Source organism: Vanacampus margaritifer, chromosome 14 (genome assembly GCF_051991255.1).
Source record: "Vanacampus margaritifer isolate UIUO_Vmar chromosome 14, RoL_Vmar_1.0, whole genome shotgun sequence".
NCBI classification, from domain to species: domain Eukaryota; kingdom Metazoa; phylum Chordata; class Actinopteri; order Syngnathiformes; family Syngnathidae; genus Vanacampus; species Vanacampus margaritifer.
In genome coordinates, this window is record NC_135445.1 from 14,443,388 (window position 1) to 14,457,849 (window position 14,462).

Consider the following 14,462-nt stretch of genomic DNA (forward strand, 5'->3'; position numbering starts at 1 on the left):
TTCCAATACTCATTAGAGAGATGAGAGTTGAGATCCCTTAAATAGCCACAAGGAGGCAGAGTTTGCTTGTGGTAGTGTCCCAATACCCAACCAGTGACGGTCAAAACCTGGAATAAAAAAAATGGGTGGGTTGGGCTGCATCAGGACTAGTCGAAAGTCACAAAAACAACAATTGTTGTTGCTTGAATATTTAACATAATGTCACCTCTTAATGAGCTTCAACAAAACAACCGTGGCATTCAAAGGGCTATGTCAAATACATTGATGGTCTGTAAACAAAACAATTATGATTTATGAATACATATTAACTATTGCAATGGGCGTATTTAAACATTGAAATATTATGTTTCTTTTAATGGCTTTATCGATTGCAACAAAAACTCAGTTGCTAAAAAAAAAAAGCGCATAAATATTCCATGTGGACCACTAGTGGTAAACGGGCTCCCTCTAGTGGTATAAAATATTTTCATTTTCTTTCTTTGTTTTCTTGGGGGGGGGGGGGGGGGGGGGGTCACCTCTAATGGACAGGACATCCGTAAAATTTAGAATTATTTAAATCTTCGAACTGTTCATAATGTTGTAATTTAAAATAATAATAATCCAGAACTGCCGTTGTCGTATTTCAGTTCATTTGCATTTAATTTTAAAGTTTGCATTCATTCTTTTAGAACAGTTTGCTTAAAATATGGATACATTTTTATTTAATTTGACAAAGTAGTTTTTAAAGTCTGGGAGGTAATTACCGGTACCACCGAAAGTATGACGCAGGGAGTTTTGAGTTTCCTGTTTCTGTTGGCCTGTGCCCGGATCCTCCACGGAAAAAGTGTAATCGCCCCTCAGGAGAACTTTAATTTGGACCAGGTGACCATATCTCAACTCTTAGTTTGATTGTTTTTGTATACAGTTCATGCTTAATGATAATGTGCTTCTTTGCAGTTCATGGGGAAATGGTATGTAGTGGCGGTTGTTTTCCGATTGTCCGCACTATATGCAAAACAAGATGGAAACCCCTATCATTATTGTGCTGGACCTGAAACCGTCTGAGCAGGGTAACATCACTTTCAGACGTAAGAACTGGGCCCCTGATCGGAAGTGTGCAAAAATGCTTGACTCCATTTTTGAAACACGTTGCTCTTATTCTGAACAAGTTACTCATTAATTGTCTTAAATAATCACATATTGATTTGTCAATTTTGCCAGAATTCTGAAGTCCATCTGTAGATGAGTGGCAGAACTTTGCTCTTTTACTTGTTTGTTTTGTCGTAGGCCGAGGCACACTTATAACACGGGTCAATGCCTCTGTGGGCTTTATGCTGAGATTTGCGCACGGAAAGACTGAGATCATGCAGAAAGTTGTTTTTCTTGCTTCTGTGCTCATCCTGGGATGGACACGGACCAGTCAGGCTTTTGCTGTCCCAGAACCTGCGTATCCTACGCAGGAGAACTTTGACCTAAGCAGGGTGAGTGGCACGTCCTTCCTCAGGGTACTTCATATTACTTAAAGGTGACAAAATACACTAATCCTCACTAATGTGCAGAATTCCTGCCACTGAGTGTCAGATATGTTTTCATTCCAGTTTTTAGGGCCTTGGCATGATGTCGCTGTGGCAAAGACATGTCCACATATGGAACACCACAGAAAGGATTCGGCAATCGGAAAGCTGGTGCTGCAGAGGGGACTCTCCGACGAAAAACTGGATATGGTCAGAACAGTGCTCAAGTCAGTATATGTGGATATATCACACACCAGCAACCTACAATCAGCTTTGTTGTCATTTTCCATATGTCACAAATACTTTTACAACATCCACAATCATTCACAAAACACAGAACCAGAACCTTTGTGTTTACAATTACAAAGGACCATTTTGACCAATAAAAACACAATAAAAAGGTTATATACAATAAATAAAATAATTGATAGGTACTGTAGATGGATAGGTAGATCAATCGACTAAACTCAGATAAATATATATGTTATCCAATCAAAATAATGTATCACAATGTTTTTACTTTGAATGCTGAAAACAACAACAAAATCCTCATATTTGATTCTCTATTTTGGAAGGAAAAAAAACACTCACTGAAAATATACACACAACATCTATATTTCCCCGCTGCAACACAGTTCAATAAAAGTCTACAAAATGGCTTTCTTTCTGAAACCGATTTTTAATTGTACCACTGTATGTGATTTATTGTGTATGCTAAGATTTTTGCATGTGTGTGTTAAGAGATGGGATCTGTAAGCAGAAAAGTGGAGACTATAATCTGACGACAACACCAGGACATTTTCGTTTCACAAGTATGCTTCTTTCTTATCATAAATAAGCCACTAAGAACCAGTGGGGGACAATATGCGAGTATAAAAGTGGTTGAAAAGGTAAACTATATTAAATGTTGATTATTACAGTAAACGTGTTGAAATGCTTAATTTGACAAATATCCTCAGGAAGGATTTTTAGGACTTTTCTCGTGGAATCTTACATTCATACTTTTGAAATCATGCTCAGCATGAATATTTCAAGTCTTTGGATGTAAATAGAGCTTTAGCATGCTAATTTAACAGATTTAAAAAGCAGGACGATGTCGGCTATATTTCATGACCCACGGTTTGTCAACATTGAAATAAAGTGCAAAGGGTCAAGGGAGCTCTGACTAATTGTTTGCCTTTGGCCTCCAAATGACCAGCTACAGCCTTGGATTGAGTCAGTCCAAGTGTGCACATTCAGGACTTGTGCATTGTAGTAATAAGTCACACTGACATTAATATCAATGTAAGGAAGCTGTGTAGCACCCTATCATGTAATAATTTCCTAAAATTGTAAGGTAATGTAATAACATTTGCATTTAACTCAATCAAAAAAATGTACTACATTATTTTACCAACAATGTAATACTTTATTGCCTTATTGGGGATTTATTACATTTTCAGGTGCCCCAACTCCCCCCAACAAAACTGATTATGTAAAATGTGTTATTTTTTAGTCCAAAGTGCTACATGATCTATTTTGAGAATTTAAAGACTGTTATATACATTCACAGCAAAAAGAGTGTTAACATTTTAGTGTTAAATGAGTTGACTTGACAACCCCCAAAGTGTATTTTTAACAGTGTCTGAATTACCGCTAAATGGACGACAGTGTTGGAGTTGACAGAGTTGATTGAAGCTCCGCCCACTTGATTATAACTGCTCTGCTTAAAGGCTTCTGAGATATGTAATGATATACTGTATATGATGTTATAATGTAAAAAGGTATGTGTTTGTAAAATCAGGATTTTGTGTTGTTATTATTTTTAAACTATAACATTATAGTTTTGATTTGTTTTGTCTTGTTTTACATTTTTGAAATGGAAATTATTACAGTACAAGCTGCTTATAGGACCCGAGACCTAACGTAGTGGGTGCCTTCGACGGAGAGCAACGTCCATGTGACAATCTTCCGTTACCCTTAAAAAAGTAACTTAGTTACTTTACTGATTACTGGAATTTGAAAGTAACTAAAGTAGGTTACAAGTTACTTTAATAGTTACATTCAGCCGACAACCCCGCTTAACATCAAAATGACACCCGGTTTTGCCACTTACGTAATTGGAAGTGTATTTTTAACAGTGTAAAGTTGTTTTTTTTAATTAAAAACAAAATAAGAGAAACTTTTTTGAGCTAAAATAATTATTTTCATTATCTAATCTTTTCGCACTTGCCTAAAAAAGAAATCAGTTAACCCACTCTAGTTCTCGGTGGCTGAAATGACTTTGACAGCCCAGTGTCTGTTTGTGTGACTATGCTTATTTTCCATGCAGGGTGGGGTGCTGAAGTGGACGCCTACGTGGTGCACACGAACTACGATGAATACGCGCTCATAATATCGATCAAGGATAGAGGACCGGGCCAGATAAGCATCGCAGTGAAGCTTTACAGTATGTGGACGCTCGTCGCGCAACATCACCTTTTTGGGCGTATCCTTAGCTGGATTGTTGCGAACTTCCCACAGGTAGGACCATGGACGTGAGGGACACGGTTCTGGATGACTTTAAAAGGCTGGTTAGAGAGCAAGGGATGAGTGACGACACCATTATCATTAAACAGAACAAAGGTATGGCACAGAGCAATAATGTTGATACTTTCCAAATGGACGTGAGTTGATAATCATTTTTTCCCCCTGAAATATCAGAATATCCCAATATGTCGGAATAGCTATCTCCATCCATTTTCTATAGTGATTTTCCTCATTACGGTCACCCCTATGACAGCTGGTTTTGGGTGTGTGCCGAGTACCCCAAAGACAGCCGAGATATGCAGCAACTCACCCACCCGCTTTTTTGCCTTACTTTTTTTTCTCTTTTTTTTTTTTTTTTACAGGTGACTGTGTTCCAGGAGAACAAGTGGAAGAGCTGGAAACAGTTATAGAGGTAAGCTAACTTTTTAATATGCTCTATGCCAGGGGTCTGCAACCTGCGGCTCTGGATTTACATATGTCTCTTTAGTCCCTCTCCTGTGGATCTCCCTCTCTCTCTCTCTTTATATATATATATATATATATTTATTTATTTATTCATTTATTTATTTATTTATTTATTTATTATTAATTAATACTTTTTTTTTACATAATAATTTTTTTTTTTTACATATTTTTTAGATTAAATAGTCTTTAAATGAATTAATGTCCACATTTTTAAGTTGTCAGAAAAAGAGAGATGAAAAAGGTTTTTAAAAATACCTAAAAAGGTCAAAAAATGTATCATAAAATGTCCAAAAAGGAAGAGAAAAAAAAATGAAAAATACCTGAAAATGTCTATGAAATTGCCAAAAATGTCAGATAATTGAATAAAAAAAGCCAGAAGAGAAAATCTTTAAAAAGTAACCATAAAATGTACAAAAAAAAGAAATCCCGAAAAGTACCATATAGTGTCTTTAGAATTGCCAGAAAAGTCAGAAAATTTATTTTAAAAAAGGCAGAAAAGAAAATGTTCAACAAACAGTCTGGAAAAATTACACTGACAAAAAAAATAAATAAATCCAAAAACGTAAGACGAAAGGTAGAAGAAAATGAATCTCAACGTATTGGATGCTACATATTTTTCTGTTCTGGTGCAGCTCTAATTAGCACTTGGGCTCTCAGTACATTAGACTTCCACTAACACACGGTTTCCTTCATCACAATATTCAAAAGTTTTGCGGCTCCAGACATATTATTTTTTCTATGCGCTATATTCAATATGCTTCTACTCAGAAACTGCTCATGTAAGCCATTTCAGCCTACATGTATGTGTAGTTCAGCATTTTTTTCTTTTTATCCCTGCCCCCTGACAACTCTTTCGTCTTCACAGCTGAAAATGTGCTAACATTGTACATGTCTGTGACACAGAGGCTGAGGAGGGACATAGCACCAACTATGGCACTGGCAGAAATGGAATTGGACGGTTCTGGTGATGACATGCTCACATTCAATGGATCGGGTAAGAGCATATATATACAGTATATATATATATATATATATATATATATATATATATATATATATATATATATATATATATATATATATATATATATATATATATATATATATATATATATATAGTCCTCAGAGTGACAAAATCGTTGTCATCCCCTCAGAGGCGTGCAGTCTGGGGCCGGAGGCGGGCCCGTGTTTTGGTATACACCATCGCTACTTCTACAACTCCAGCGCCATGAGCTGCCAGAAGTTCAATTACGGAGGCTGCCTGGGCAACAAAAATAACTTCATGAGCGAGAGGGAGTGTCTGCAAAGGTGCCGCACTGAGGGTGAGCATACACGGGGGGAAGCGAACCATGGCAGTCTGGGGAAAATCGGACTTTTACGCAGGTCCTTTTTTTCTTTTTTTGGTCCAGTCATCAAGCCAACTGTTTGGGCTGTATGTATGTTGTCATAGCAATTTATACAATAAACCAAAAAAAGACATTTAACTGATGAATTCCTTGAGCTGAGTGTTTCTGGTAAACCAAGATAGCACTGAGCATTAGCTAAAGTAATTTAAACCATCAGTTTGACTAGTGATTAAATTTGTTGTAAAAAGTTCCTTGGTGAGAATGTATTGTAGCTTCGATTTCCAGGGAAATTGTAGCGTCCTGGTTTTTAATTTCGAAAATTTGGTCAATCTAGCTAGTGGGCGCAATAATCCAACGCCCAAACTCAGCAATATATTTTGTTTTGCTTCCCATCTAAAATAAATGTACAGTAAATATTATTAATTGTAAAAAATATATATATATATTTTCATTTTCACTACGCAACATTTTTCTTATTGAAGGGGACTCAGCTGAGAGATACAGCGGCGCTATAGCGCCCTCTATTGACCATCGCCTTAGGGAGTAAGTGACATACTGTACACTAAGTAACTTACAAAAGTGATCCTCACATTTCATTTGGGAATGCAAAATGACTAGCTGTACTGAATTTGAACATTTTCACTTTGGGGTGTACTCACTTTTGTTGCCCGGCTTTTAGCTATTAATGGCAGTATTTTGAGTTGTTTTGAGGGAACAATGAATTTACACTGTTGTATAAACTGTACACTGACTACCTCTGCCAATGAACACTTAGGCCTACTGCGTTACTGTATTGTAATGATGGTTATTATGTGGCAGTTTTTTTTTTTTTATAGATGGCACTTGATTTGAATAACAAAAATGGTTGGAAAAGTAAAAATTAAAGGGAAAAATCAGTGGTACTCTTGTTATAGGCTACCCGCTCAATGGCGCCATCTTTGATCTTTATTTTATACACAAGTGATTATTATTATTTTAATTTTTTTTTAAGTATTGACATGATGCCATACGATTCCTCTCTTGCAGCGGTATGTCGTCTCCCCCTGACCGCCGTGGCGTGCACTGGTGAGGCCCCCAACTGGTCCTTCAGCTCCATCCTGGGCGAGTGCGTGCCTTACAAAGCAGACTTCTGCCAGACCAACGGCAACAAGTTCTACAGCAAGGCTGAGTGCGACGAGTACTGCGGCGTAAAAGGTAGGCAACACATTGGTATAAAAGCCACGTCAGAACACAACATTTTATTTGATATGTTTCTTTTTTTCTCTTCAACAGCTGCAAAAATCCTGGAAGAAGACTGAGGCGACATCCCAAGCGGGAAGTATCATTATTTGTTAAAGATATGCAAGCACATCTTACCAATAAAAGATTTCATCAGTCTCAGCAATTTATTTTTCTATTTGAGCCTGTCCTCAGTCTAGCTTTGTTGGATTGCAAAGATGGACGAGAAAAGTAAACTCCCTTCAATTAGTGTACTGCACATGACCAAAAGGGGGCGACATTGTTCTTCTCACCATTTTTTTCTCATGGGCTTGAAATAACCCATATCAGTGTATATGAGTAAAATCTCACAAATGCTACAAAAAAGTATATATCTTAATATAATGATCGTAACATAATGATCTCAGAAATTACTAGGTGTGAAATGTGAAATCTGTTCATTTAAACACAAAGTTGTTATTCTGTTGGTTGAATGGTATCAACACAGGTTGGGAAAAATTTGGATTTGTCATGTGACCAGTCACAGAGCAGTTTAGGGTTTCTAAAGGGATGGATGGCCTTGAACTGGGCTCCCCATGGAGGCAGGCGACAATCAAACTGATGAATGTTGTTTTTTGCAAATATTCTCACATATGGAATTTGATGCCTCCAACACGTTCCAGAAAAGCTGAGACACGGGCAACAAAAGACTGGGAAAGTTGAAAATGCTAAAATAAATAAATACAATTTTGAACCATTGCACAGATGAACAGGTTAATTGGAAACAGGTGAGTGTCATGGTTGGTATAGTTGGTATCGGCATTAACTGGAATTGATGGTTGATGGAAGTGCCCACCTTTTGCCGTGTGCTTCAGCTAAATGCTTGATAATGCGAAGTCTTGGAAAAATGCACAGACTGAGCACCGAGTGAAACAGGATTACTTCTGTCGATCGCGGTAAATACAAAAGGGCCTTCTCAATCCGTGTATTTTTGTGAGGCAAAAATGTTCAAAGATTTTTTTTTTGCCTAAATCATCATATGATGCAAATTATTTTAAAAAAAAAATCTTGAAAAATGAAAAAAAAGGACTTGGGTGATTATTTTAAGAAGGTGACGTTATACAGGTTTTGGAGCAACGTCTTTTTCAAGGACGTTCCTTCTAATTTTAGCAAGACAAAGCTGCTGCTTTGTTGTAAAAGTGTGCGGTTACTGGATTGCAGTGACGTGCGGTCAGGATAAGTTAGGTAGGCACTGCCTACCCAAGGCTGAAATAAAAGTTGAAACCGTTTGGCTCTTTCAATTTATTTTTATTATTTCTTTCATTTCAGAAAGCCTACATTACCTATAGGTTTAAAAGTGACAACATTTGCTGATTTTCATACCTCAATTAAAAATGACTCATTACTTCGTCTGGCCTGCAGGCAAAAATGCTGCAAAAATGATCCCCCTGAAGGCACACCGTTCTTGTGCTTTTCCCAGCCCTGTCCGCGTGGCGATGTGTGTCGCGCATGCGCAGTCAGTTTCCCAGTAGAAAAGTCCTTTATGCAAATAGGTAGATCGCTATGCAGCCTTTTTACATTGCTGTATTATTCCTATTTTATCAAAACAAACTTAGTGCACAGCAAAGCGGTAAGATGACGCCACTCTGGAGAATATAAAACTTTCCACGCTTTTCTTTCGAGGGAAAACAACAGCTTTTGAAGGATGGGAGACCAACGCCTTAGCTACCGGATCTTCAGCAAAGTAAGGGAATTATTCATACCATTCGCAAAGAATGGTGTGAAAGGAAAGATCTGTGGATGTGCTTCGATTTACTGGCTGTTTCACTTTACAAGGTGTTTGACATTGCTTTTGCTAGCTTGATTTTGTGATGAATTAGGCTGTTTTACAGGGAGATATTCACTTTATTACATTCTTTCTGGACGTCCGGGCGGGTTTGAAATTGCACTGCAATGTTTACTGTGGCTGGCAGACCTCACACTGGCTGTGACGGTGACCCAGAACTTTAGCTGAGTGGCAAATGTTGAGCTGCCGCACTGGAGGCGATGGGTACGAATTCCGCTTGAAGTAAAAAAACAAAAAAGACTTCAAAAGAGGGTAATGTTTTTTTGTTTTATTTTCTACCCATACATAGGATGCATATGTTAAAATAGTTTGAATGTATGGCATCTTGTATCGGAGTATCAAGTATCTCGAGGTCAGGCTCAGTGTTCTCTTTTTTTTGGAAATGAAAATATGGTTACCCTAGGATACATTGTACACTCGCCTGCCGACACAAATTTGTAATTGGTGTGTGCGTCTCAATTTGCCTGCCTCCCCAAACCTAGAGCTCACTGCACGTCACTGCTGGATTGGCGTGCCTGCAGTCCAGACCTGTCCCTTGTAAGGGTGTTGCGCATTATAAAACGTAAAAAAAACAACAATGGCGAACTGGACAGTTGAGCAACTGAAATTGTAAATCGATCAAGGATGTAAGAAAATTCCACCTACACACACATTGTGCCCAGACTCCCAACAAAATAAGATGCAATTTGTTGCTATTATTTGGCTTGTCTTAGTGATTTTGTTGCTATGTCTTTTTGTTAATTTCTTCTGTTAATAAAGTGTTTTTTCTAAAAAAATAAAAAAATCTCTCTGAAGGAGCCAGGCTTCCTGCTCTTAGTTCCCAGAGTTCCCGGCTTGTGCTGGTAGAATGCTGGGAATATCCGGAGAGGAAGGGGAAGTGACATCACAGCGTTGACCTTCCGCACCGGCCCGTATCACCTGCCGCTGCCTGGACCGCAGCTATGGCAAACACACACACACACACACACATTCACTGGAAGTAGAGAGTGACAGCTTATTGTGTGTAAGTTCCCACGGAGAGTGACAGGAAGTGATATCTTGGATTGGTCGCATGGAAACTTTCCAGTAGCTTGGAGCTGGCTAGCCACAACACACTCTGCTTGACTGTAATTTATAAAAAAAAAAAAAGAAAAGAAAAAGGGTAGCCTTCTTGTATAGTGGCCTTTTTTCCATATGCATTTCTTTGCTTTATCAGACAACAGATTAAATTAATGTGATGTGTAAAACAAAAGCCATGTCGAAAAAAAAACACCTGCATAAATAAAACAATTACATAATAAATGTGTGACGGAAAAAAAATCAACTTGAGTGTGTGATTTCATAATGTCTCAGCCAAGAAGCGTCTGCGAAAGAGCTAAGAGCGCTTTTAATTGGTGCTTTATTTTGCACCCACGGAAAAGCTTGCTTTGAGAAGAGGAGGTGCAAAATAGAAGCAGCTAATGAATGAAGCTCTTTTCTCCGCTTTGTGTGCGCGCCGCGTACGTATGCGACTCACGTACTTGCTAAACATGCTGAGCTCTGCACTATCTTCCCTCCTTGCCTGGTTTTGTTTACAACCTGTGTGTCATGTTCGGCGTTAGTGTGTCAATAAATGCCTTCCCAAGGGTATGTTTATTTGACAACCAGGAATTCTTTGAAAAAAAAAAATATATATATATATATAGCGGGGGCAACTACAAAAAACACATCACATTGAACGCATCAGTCCTGAACTTAATGCGACAACAAAATATAAAACAATATAATAGAACAAAAAAGAACATCATGTAACCCAACGTAACAAACAAATCTCTTTGCGTAACGTAACACAACATTTTGTAACACAAAATAGAGTAACAACATACTAGCCAAAGTGCTAAATTCTTTAAAATACCGTATGTATATTATACAGTAGCGATTTAAATCAGAGCAGTGATCTGCCCTACGGTATTTTCTCTCCATGCTTTCGAACCTTGACCGACTGGATGCATGAAATAGTAACTTGTAGTACCTGATTTTGCCAGAGGAAAAGCATCAAGATTAGCAGGTACGGTGGAGCACAAAAAAGGGCATGAGTCTGTGATCTAACCAAATGACCCTTCACCAAGTGACCCTGACACTCAACTCAGACTGCCTTGGACACGCATACACGAGTGACCACATATATAGTGACCCCAACGGAGGTCCCGGCACATTCCTTTTCCCCAGGTGGCAGAGAGGATCAATAACCTAATGGGCTGCACACCAATGGCCGACTATCATTGACCACCCTGCCACCCCGCCTCCCCGACACCAAACGTGGGGGAGTCTAACGCCTTGTCAGACTTCATTGTGTGACTGTGCTGTGTGTGTGTCATGTGGGACTGGTTAACTGCTGGAGCAAAGAACCAAACCAGGTTCTGAGACAGACAATATGTCTTGTATTGATCTGGACACAAAGAATTCTCAAGTGTGCAGGAATTGCTGAGAGTGTCCTATGGCAGTGGTTCGGTCCTCAACCTTTTTTGGTGACGTACCCCCTGTTTTTTTTTTTTTTTTTCAGCCAAGTACCCCCTGTTTTTTTTTTTTTTTTTTTCAGCCAAGTACCCCCTAGCCAGCGCAAAGCATTTCTGATTGGGGAAAAAACAACAACAACAAAAAAAACGTACAACCGAGTGCTGTGTCATCATTATCTCATTTATTCAACTTTGGAACTCTATTTGTATTTATGTGGTCTCTTGAACTATTTGGAAATAAAAAGATACATCTAAAAAAAAAATATATAATTATAAATGAAGATTTGTGCGCATTCAGTTTTTTTTATCAACTATTTTTTTCGACTACTTATTTGTATCAGCGACAGTACATACTACTGAACATTTCAGTAAATATGCCAGAATTAACCAAAATACAATTTTTCATCTGCATTCCAGAGACAGATCGTAACATAAAGTATCATCTTTTGGGATCATGGCTCTGTTCTCAAAAAGACATAATTAACTGAATTTTAAACAAAGTTTTCAAGTGATTGACAGGTGATTCTAGGTGGCATATGGTAAGTTGGGTCGAACCGTTCTGGTATGGTCGGAGATGCAGGGCTTTTAGGATACTGAAAATGAAAAGCCTACTGAATACAAAATTCATTTTATGAACTTCTATTTTTCTCCAATATTTACATATACTTTTTAAATACGTATATTTTAAAATCTCACGCACCAACTGGCGGGCCATCACATACCCCTATTTGAGAACCACTAGCATATAGAGTGTGACACGATGTTTTCATACCCATCGCGATCTGAGCCAACCATGGCATTTAGCTCCCCAAGAATCGAACCCTGGACATGGTGGTGAGAGAACCCAATTCTAACCACTAAACCACCAGCCACATAAGACAGGAAACACTATATTTATTTTCACACATAATCTAAATTGTTCGGTAGTTCACAACATCCACTTTACACCCATCACATTCAGCGGGATATCCTTCGTCCCCGCAACACTGCAACCTTCATGTGTGTATGCGTATTTGTATGTGTGTGTGTGTGTGCGCGCGCTACTGGTGGTAGGACAATGGGCTGCAAGGGGGCTGGCTGAATAGCACCATTGAGTGTGCTCAGCCAAACAGAAAAGCATCTTCCATCTCACTTCAAACCCCACAGTTTCACTCTGTACAAGCACGCCTTTATTCTCTGTAATTACTCCCTGACACACATGTGCGCGCGCAAACACACACACACACACACACACACACTGCATACCTTTTTATTGACATATACAGGACAATTTTTTTCCTGATTTCGTGGCAACAGATTGGAAATATCAATTTTGCGTTCCAACGTGACTGCCTCAGTGCACAAAGCAAGCCGTGATTGGATTGGAGTGAGATGCGGGAGAACCTCAGTGTTGCTAATTTATATGAAATTTTAATACATAGAAGTTATTGTTACTGACCTTTTCTGAATTTTTGCAATTTCTTGGATTTTACTTTTTATCATATCTGGGTGGGTATGAATGTTAATGTCACTTAATACACAGTAAATTTTATCGAGTACATTTTACCCTAAAAAGGGTCTATTTGGTCCCACTCTACCCAAATTTTAGTCAGTAAATTTAAGTCAAAGTGTTTTTACTGTGTATGAGAAAATGGGCCTATCCATGACAAAAAACTAGTAAAGTTGTTTTACTCAGAATTTTTAAGGACATTTTTAGAAGGAATTTTTTTTTAGTACATTTTACTAGTTTATTAAAAATATATATATTCAAAGTATTTTTTGTGAGAGAATTTGCCTAACCCATGAAAAAAACCTAGTAAAAATGTTTCACTCAGAAATTATTTTATACTTGACTCTGTTTAGAGTGGTGCCGACTAGGCTCTTTTTAGAGTAAAATGTTCTACAAAATTCACTGTGATGACAGTTTGAGCCAAAACAGAGGCGGCTGCAGCAAGATGATGAATGCGAGCATTTGCGGCCATTTTGTCTTCGCTACCAACCAACAGATGTGGATCAATGTGTTAACAACCTAATTCACGGTAAGCCCCTTTGGACAAGAGGTATTATGGTAAGCAGGTTGCCAGACGACAGCCGCGCGGGACGCAGCATCACCGGCAGGTTTGTCATCATCACACTGGGCCATTTAAAGTCGTTAGCCTACATCCAGCTCCATTGTGCTAACCCACACACTGAATCATTGTGTCACTGTGTAATCCATACGGGGGTCATTGGTGCACTGCATCATGTGACATGTCAGGACGTTAAGGTGTGCAGCAACAGGGTGATTAACTAATTACTGTAATTATAAAAAGCAATCCTTCATTCAAAATAATGAGCATGAAACAAACAACACATTTTGATCAATTGGATCACAAGCTGATGACTATATGTATAAAGTTCTGACTCCGCCCCTGACAGGATAGACTGTACATTTAAGTCAAGGGTTTAATAAACGTTTATTTTCATCCACATCAGATAAACTTTAATATAAGCTTTGTTATCATTATCATGCACAGGTAGCAATAAAACTTTATTGTTTCCTTCACCGAGGCACAATTAAGAAGGGAAATTACAGAAAAAAAATGATGCTAAAATACAATTAGAATGTGCAAAATGTACAAGAGCAACATGTACGCATGCAAAAAAAAAACATGTACACATGCACAGCCTACACTTACACACTGTGCCGCATCATGACATAGGCGGCCCCGATCCAGAAGTGTGCTAGTGTACATGTGGTTCTTTAGTCCCTGTGGCTCACTGAAGATCTCAGAAAAAGTAGAAATTAACATATATTTTTTACATAATGTATTTAAATTTTTTAAATAAAATATTATTTGAATGAATTAACAATTTGGATTTAAAAAAATAATACTTTAAATTATTATTATTATTATTTTTAAATGTCAGAGTCCAAATTTGTTAGGGTTGGGTCAGAGGCCAAAAAGTTTTTAAAAATACCTAAAAATGTCCCAAAAAAAGAGCACAAAATCAGCATAGAATGTACACAAAATTGCCCAAAAAAAAGTCAGATTTTTTTTTAAGGCAGAAACGAAAATGTTCAAAAAGTAACCATAACAACAAACAAAAAAAGAAAAGCAGAAAATTGCCATAAAATGTCTTTGGAATTACCCCCCAAAAAAGTCTGAAATTG

The 14,462-nt window shown here is 37.9% G+C and overlaps 1 protein-coding gene across 1 annotated transcript; it reads left to right on the forward strand.

Annotated features, from left to right (window-relative positions):
• Positions 1 to 985: 985 nt before the first annotated feature.
• On the forward strand, positions 986 to 7,196 carry ambp (alpha-1-microglobulin/bikunin precursor). The gene is made up of 11 exons (XM_077542639.1): positions 986 to 1,067; positions 1,267 to 1,460; positions 1,578 to 1,720; positions 2,235 to 2,305; positions 3,805 to 3,921; positions 3,996 to 4,097; positions 4,364 to 4,413; positions 5,370 to 5,460; positions 5,621 to 5,788; positions 6,839 to 7,006; positions 7,085 to 7,196. The coding sequence occupies exons 1-11, from the start codon at positions 989 to 991 to the stop codon at positions 7,108 to 7,110; spliced, it is 1,209 nt and encodes a 402-aa protein (XP_077398765.1). The 5' UTR covers positions 986 to 988; the 3' UTR covers positions 7,111 to 7,196.
• The last annotated feature ends 7,266 nt before the right edge of the window (positions 7,197 to 14,462 follow it).

Coding starts and splice junctions, on each gene's coding strand:
- ambp (XM_077542639.1), top strand. CDS start 989: ATGCAAAACAAGATGGAAACCCCTATCATTATTGTGCTGGACCTGAAA. Junction 1,068..1,266: donor GGGTAACATCACTTTCAGAC/GTAAGAACTGGG, acceptor GTTTTGTCGTAG/GCCGAGGCACACTTATAACA. Junction 4,414..5,369: donor AGCTGGAAACAGTTATAGAG/GTAAGCTAACTT, acceptor TCTGTGACACAG/AGGCTGAGGAGGGACATAGC.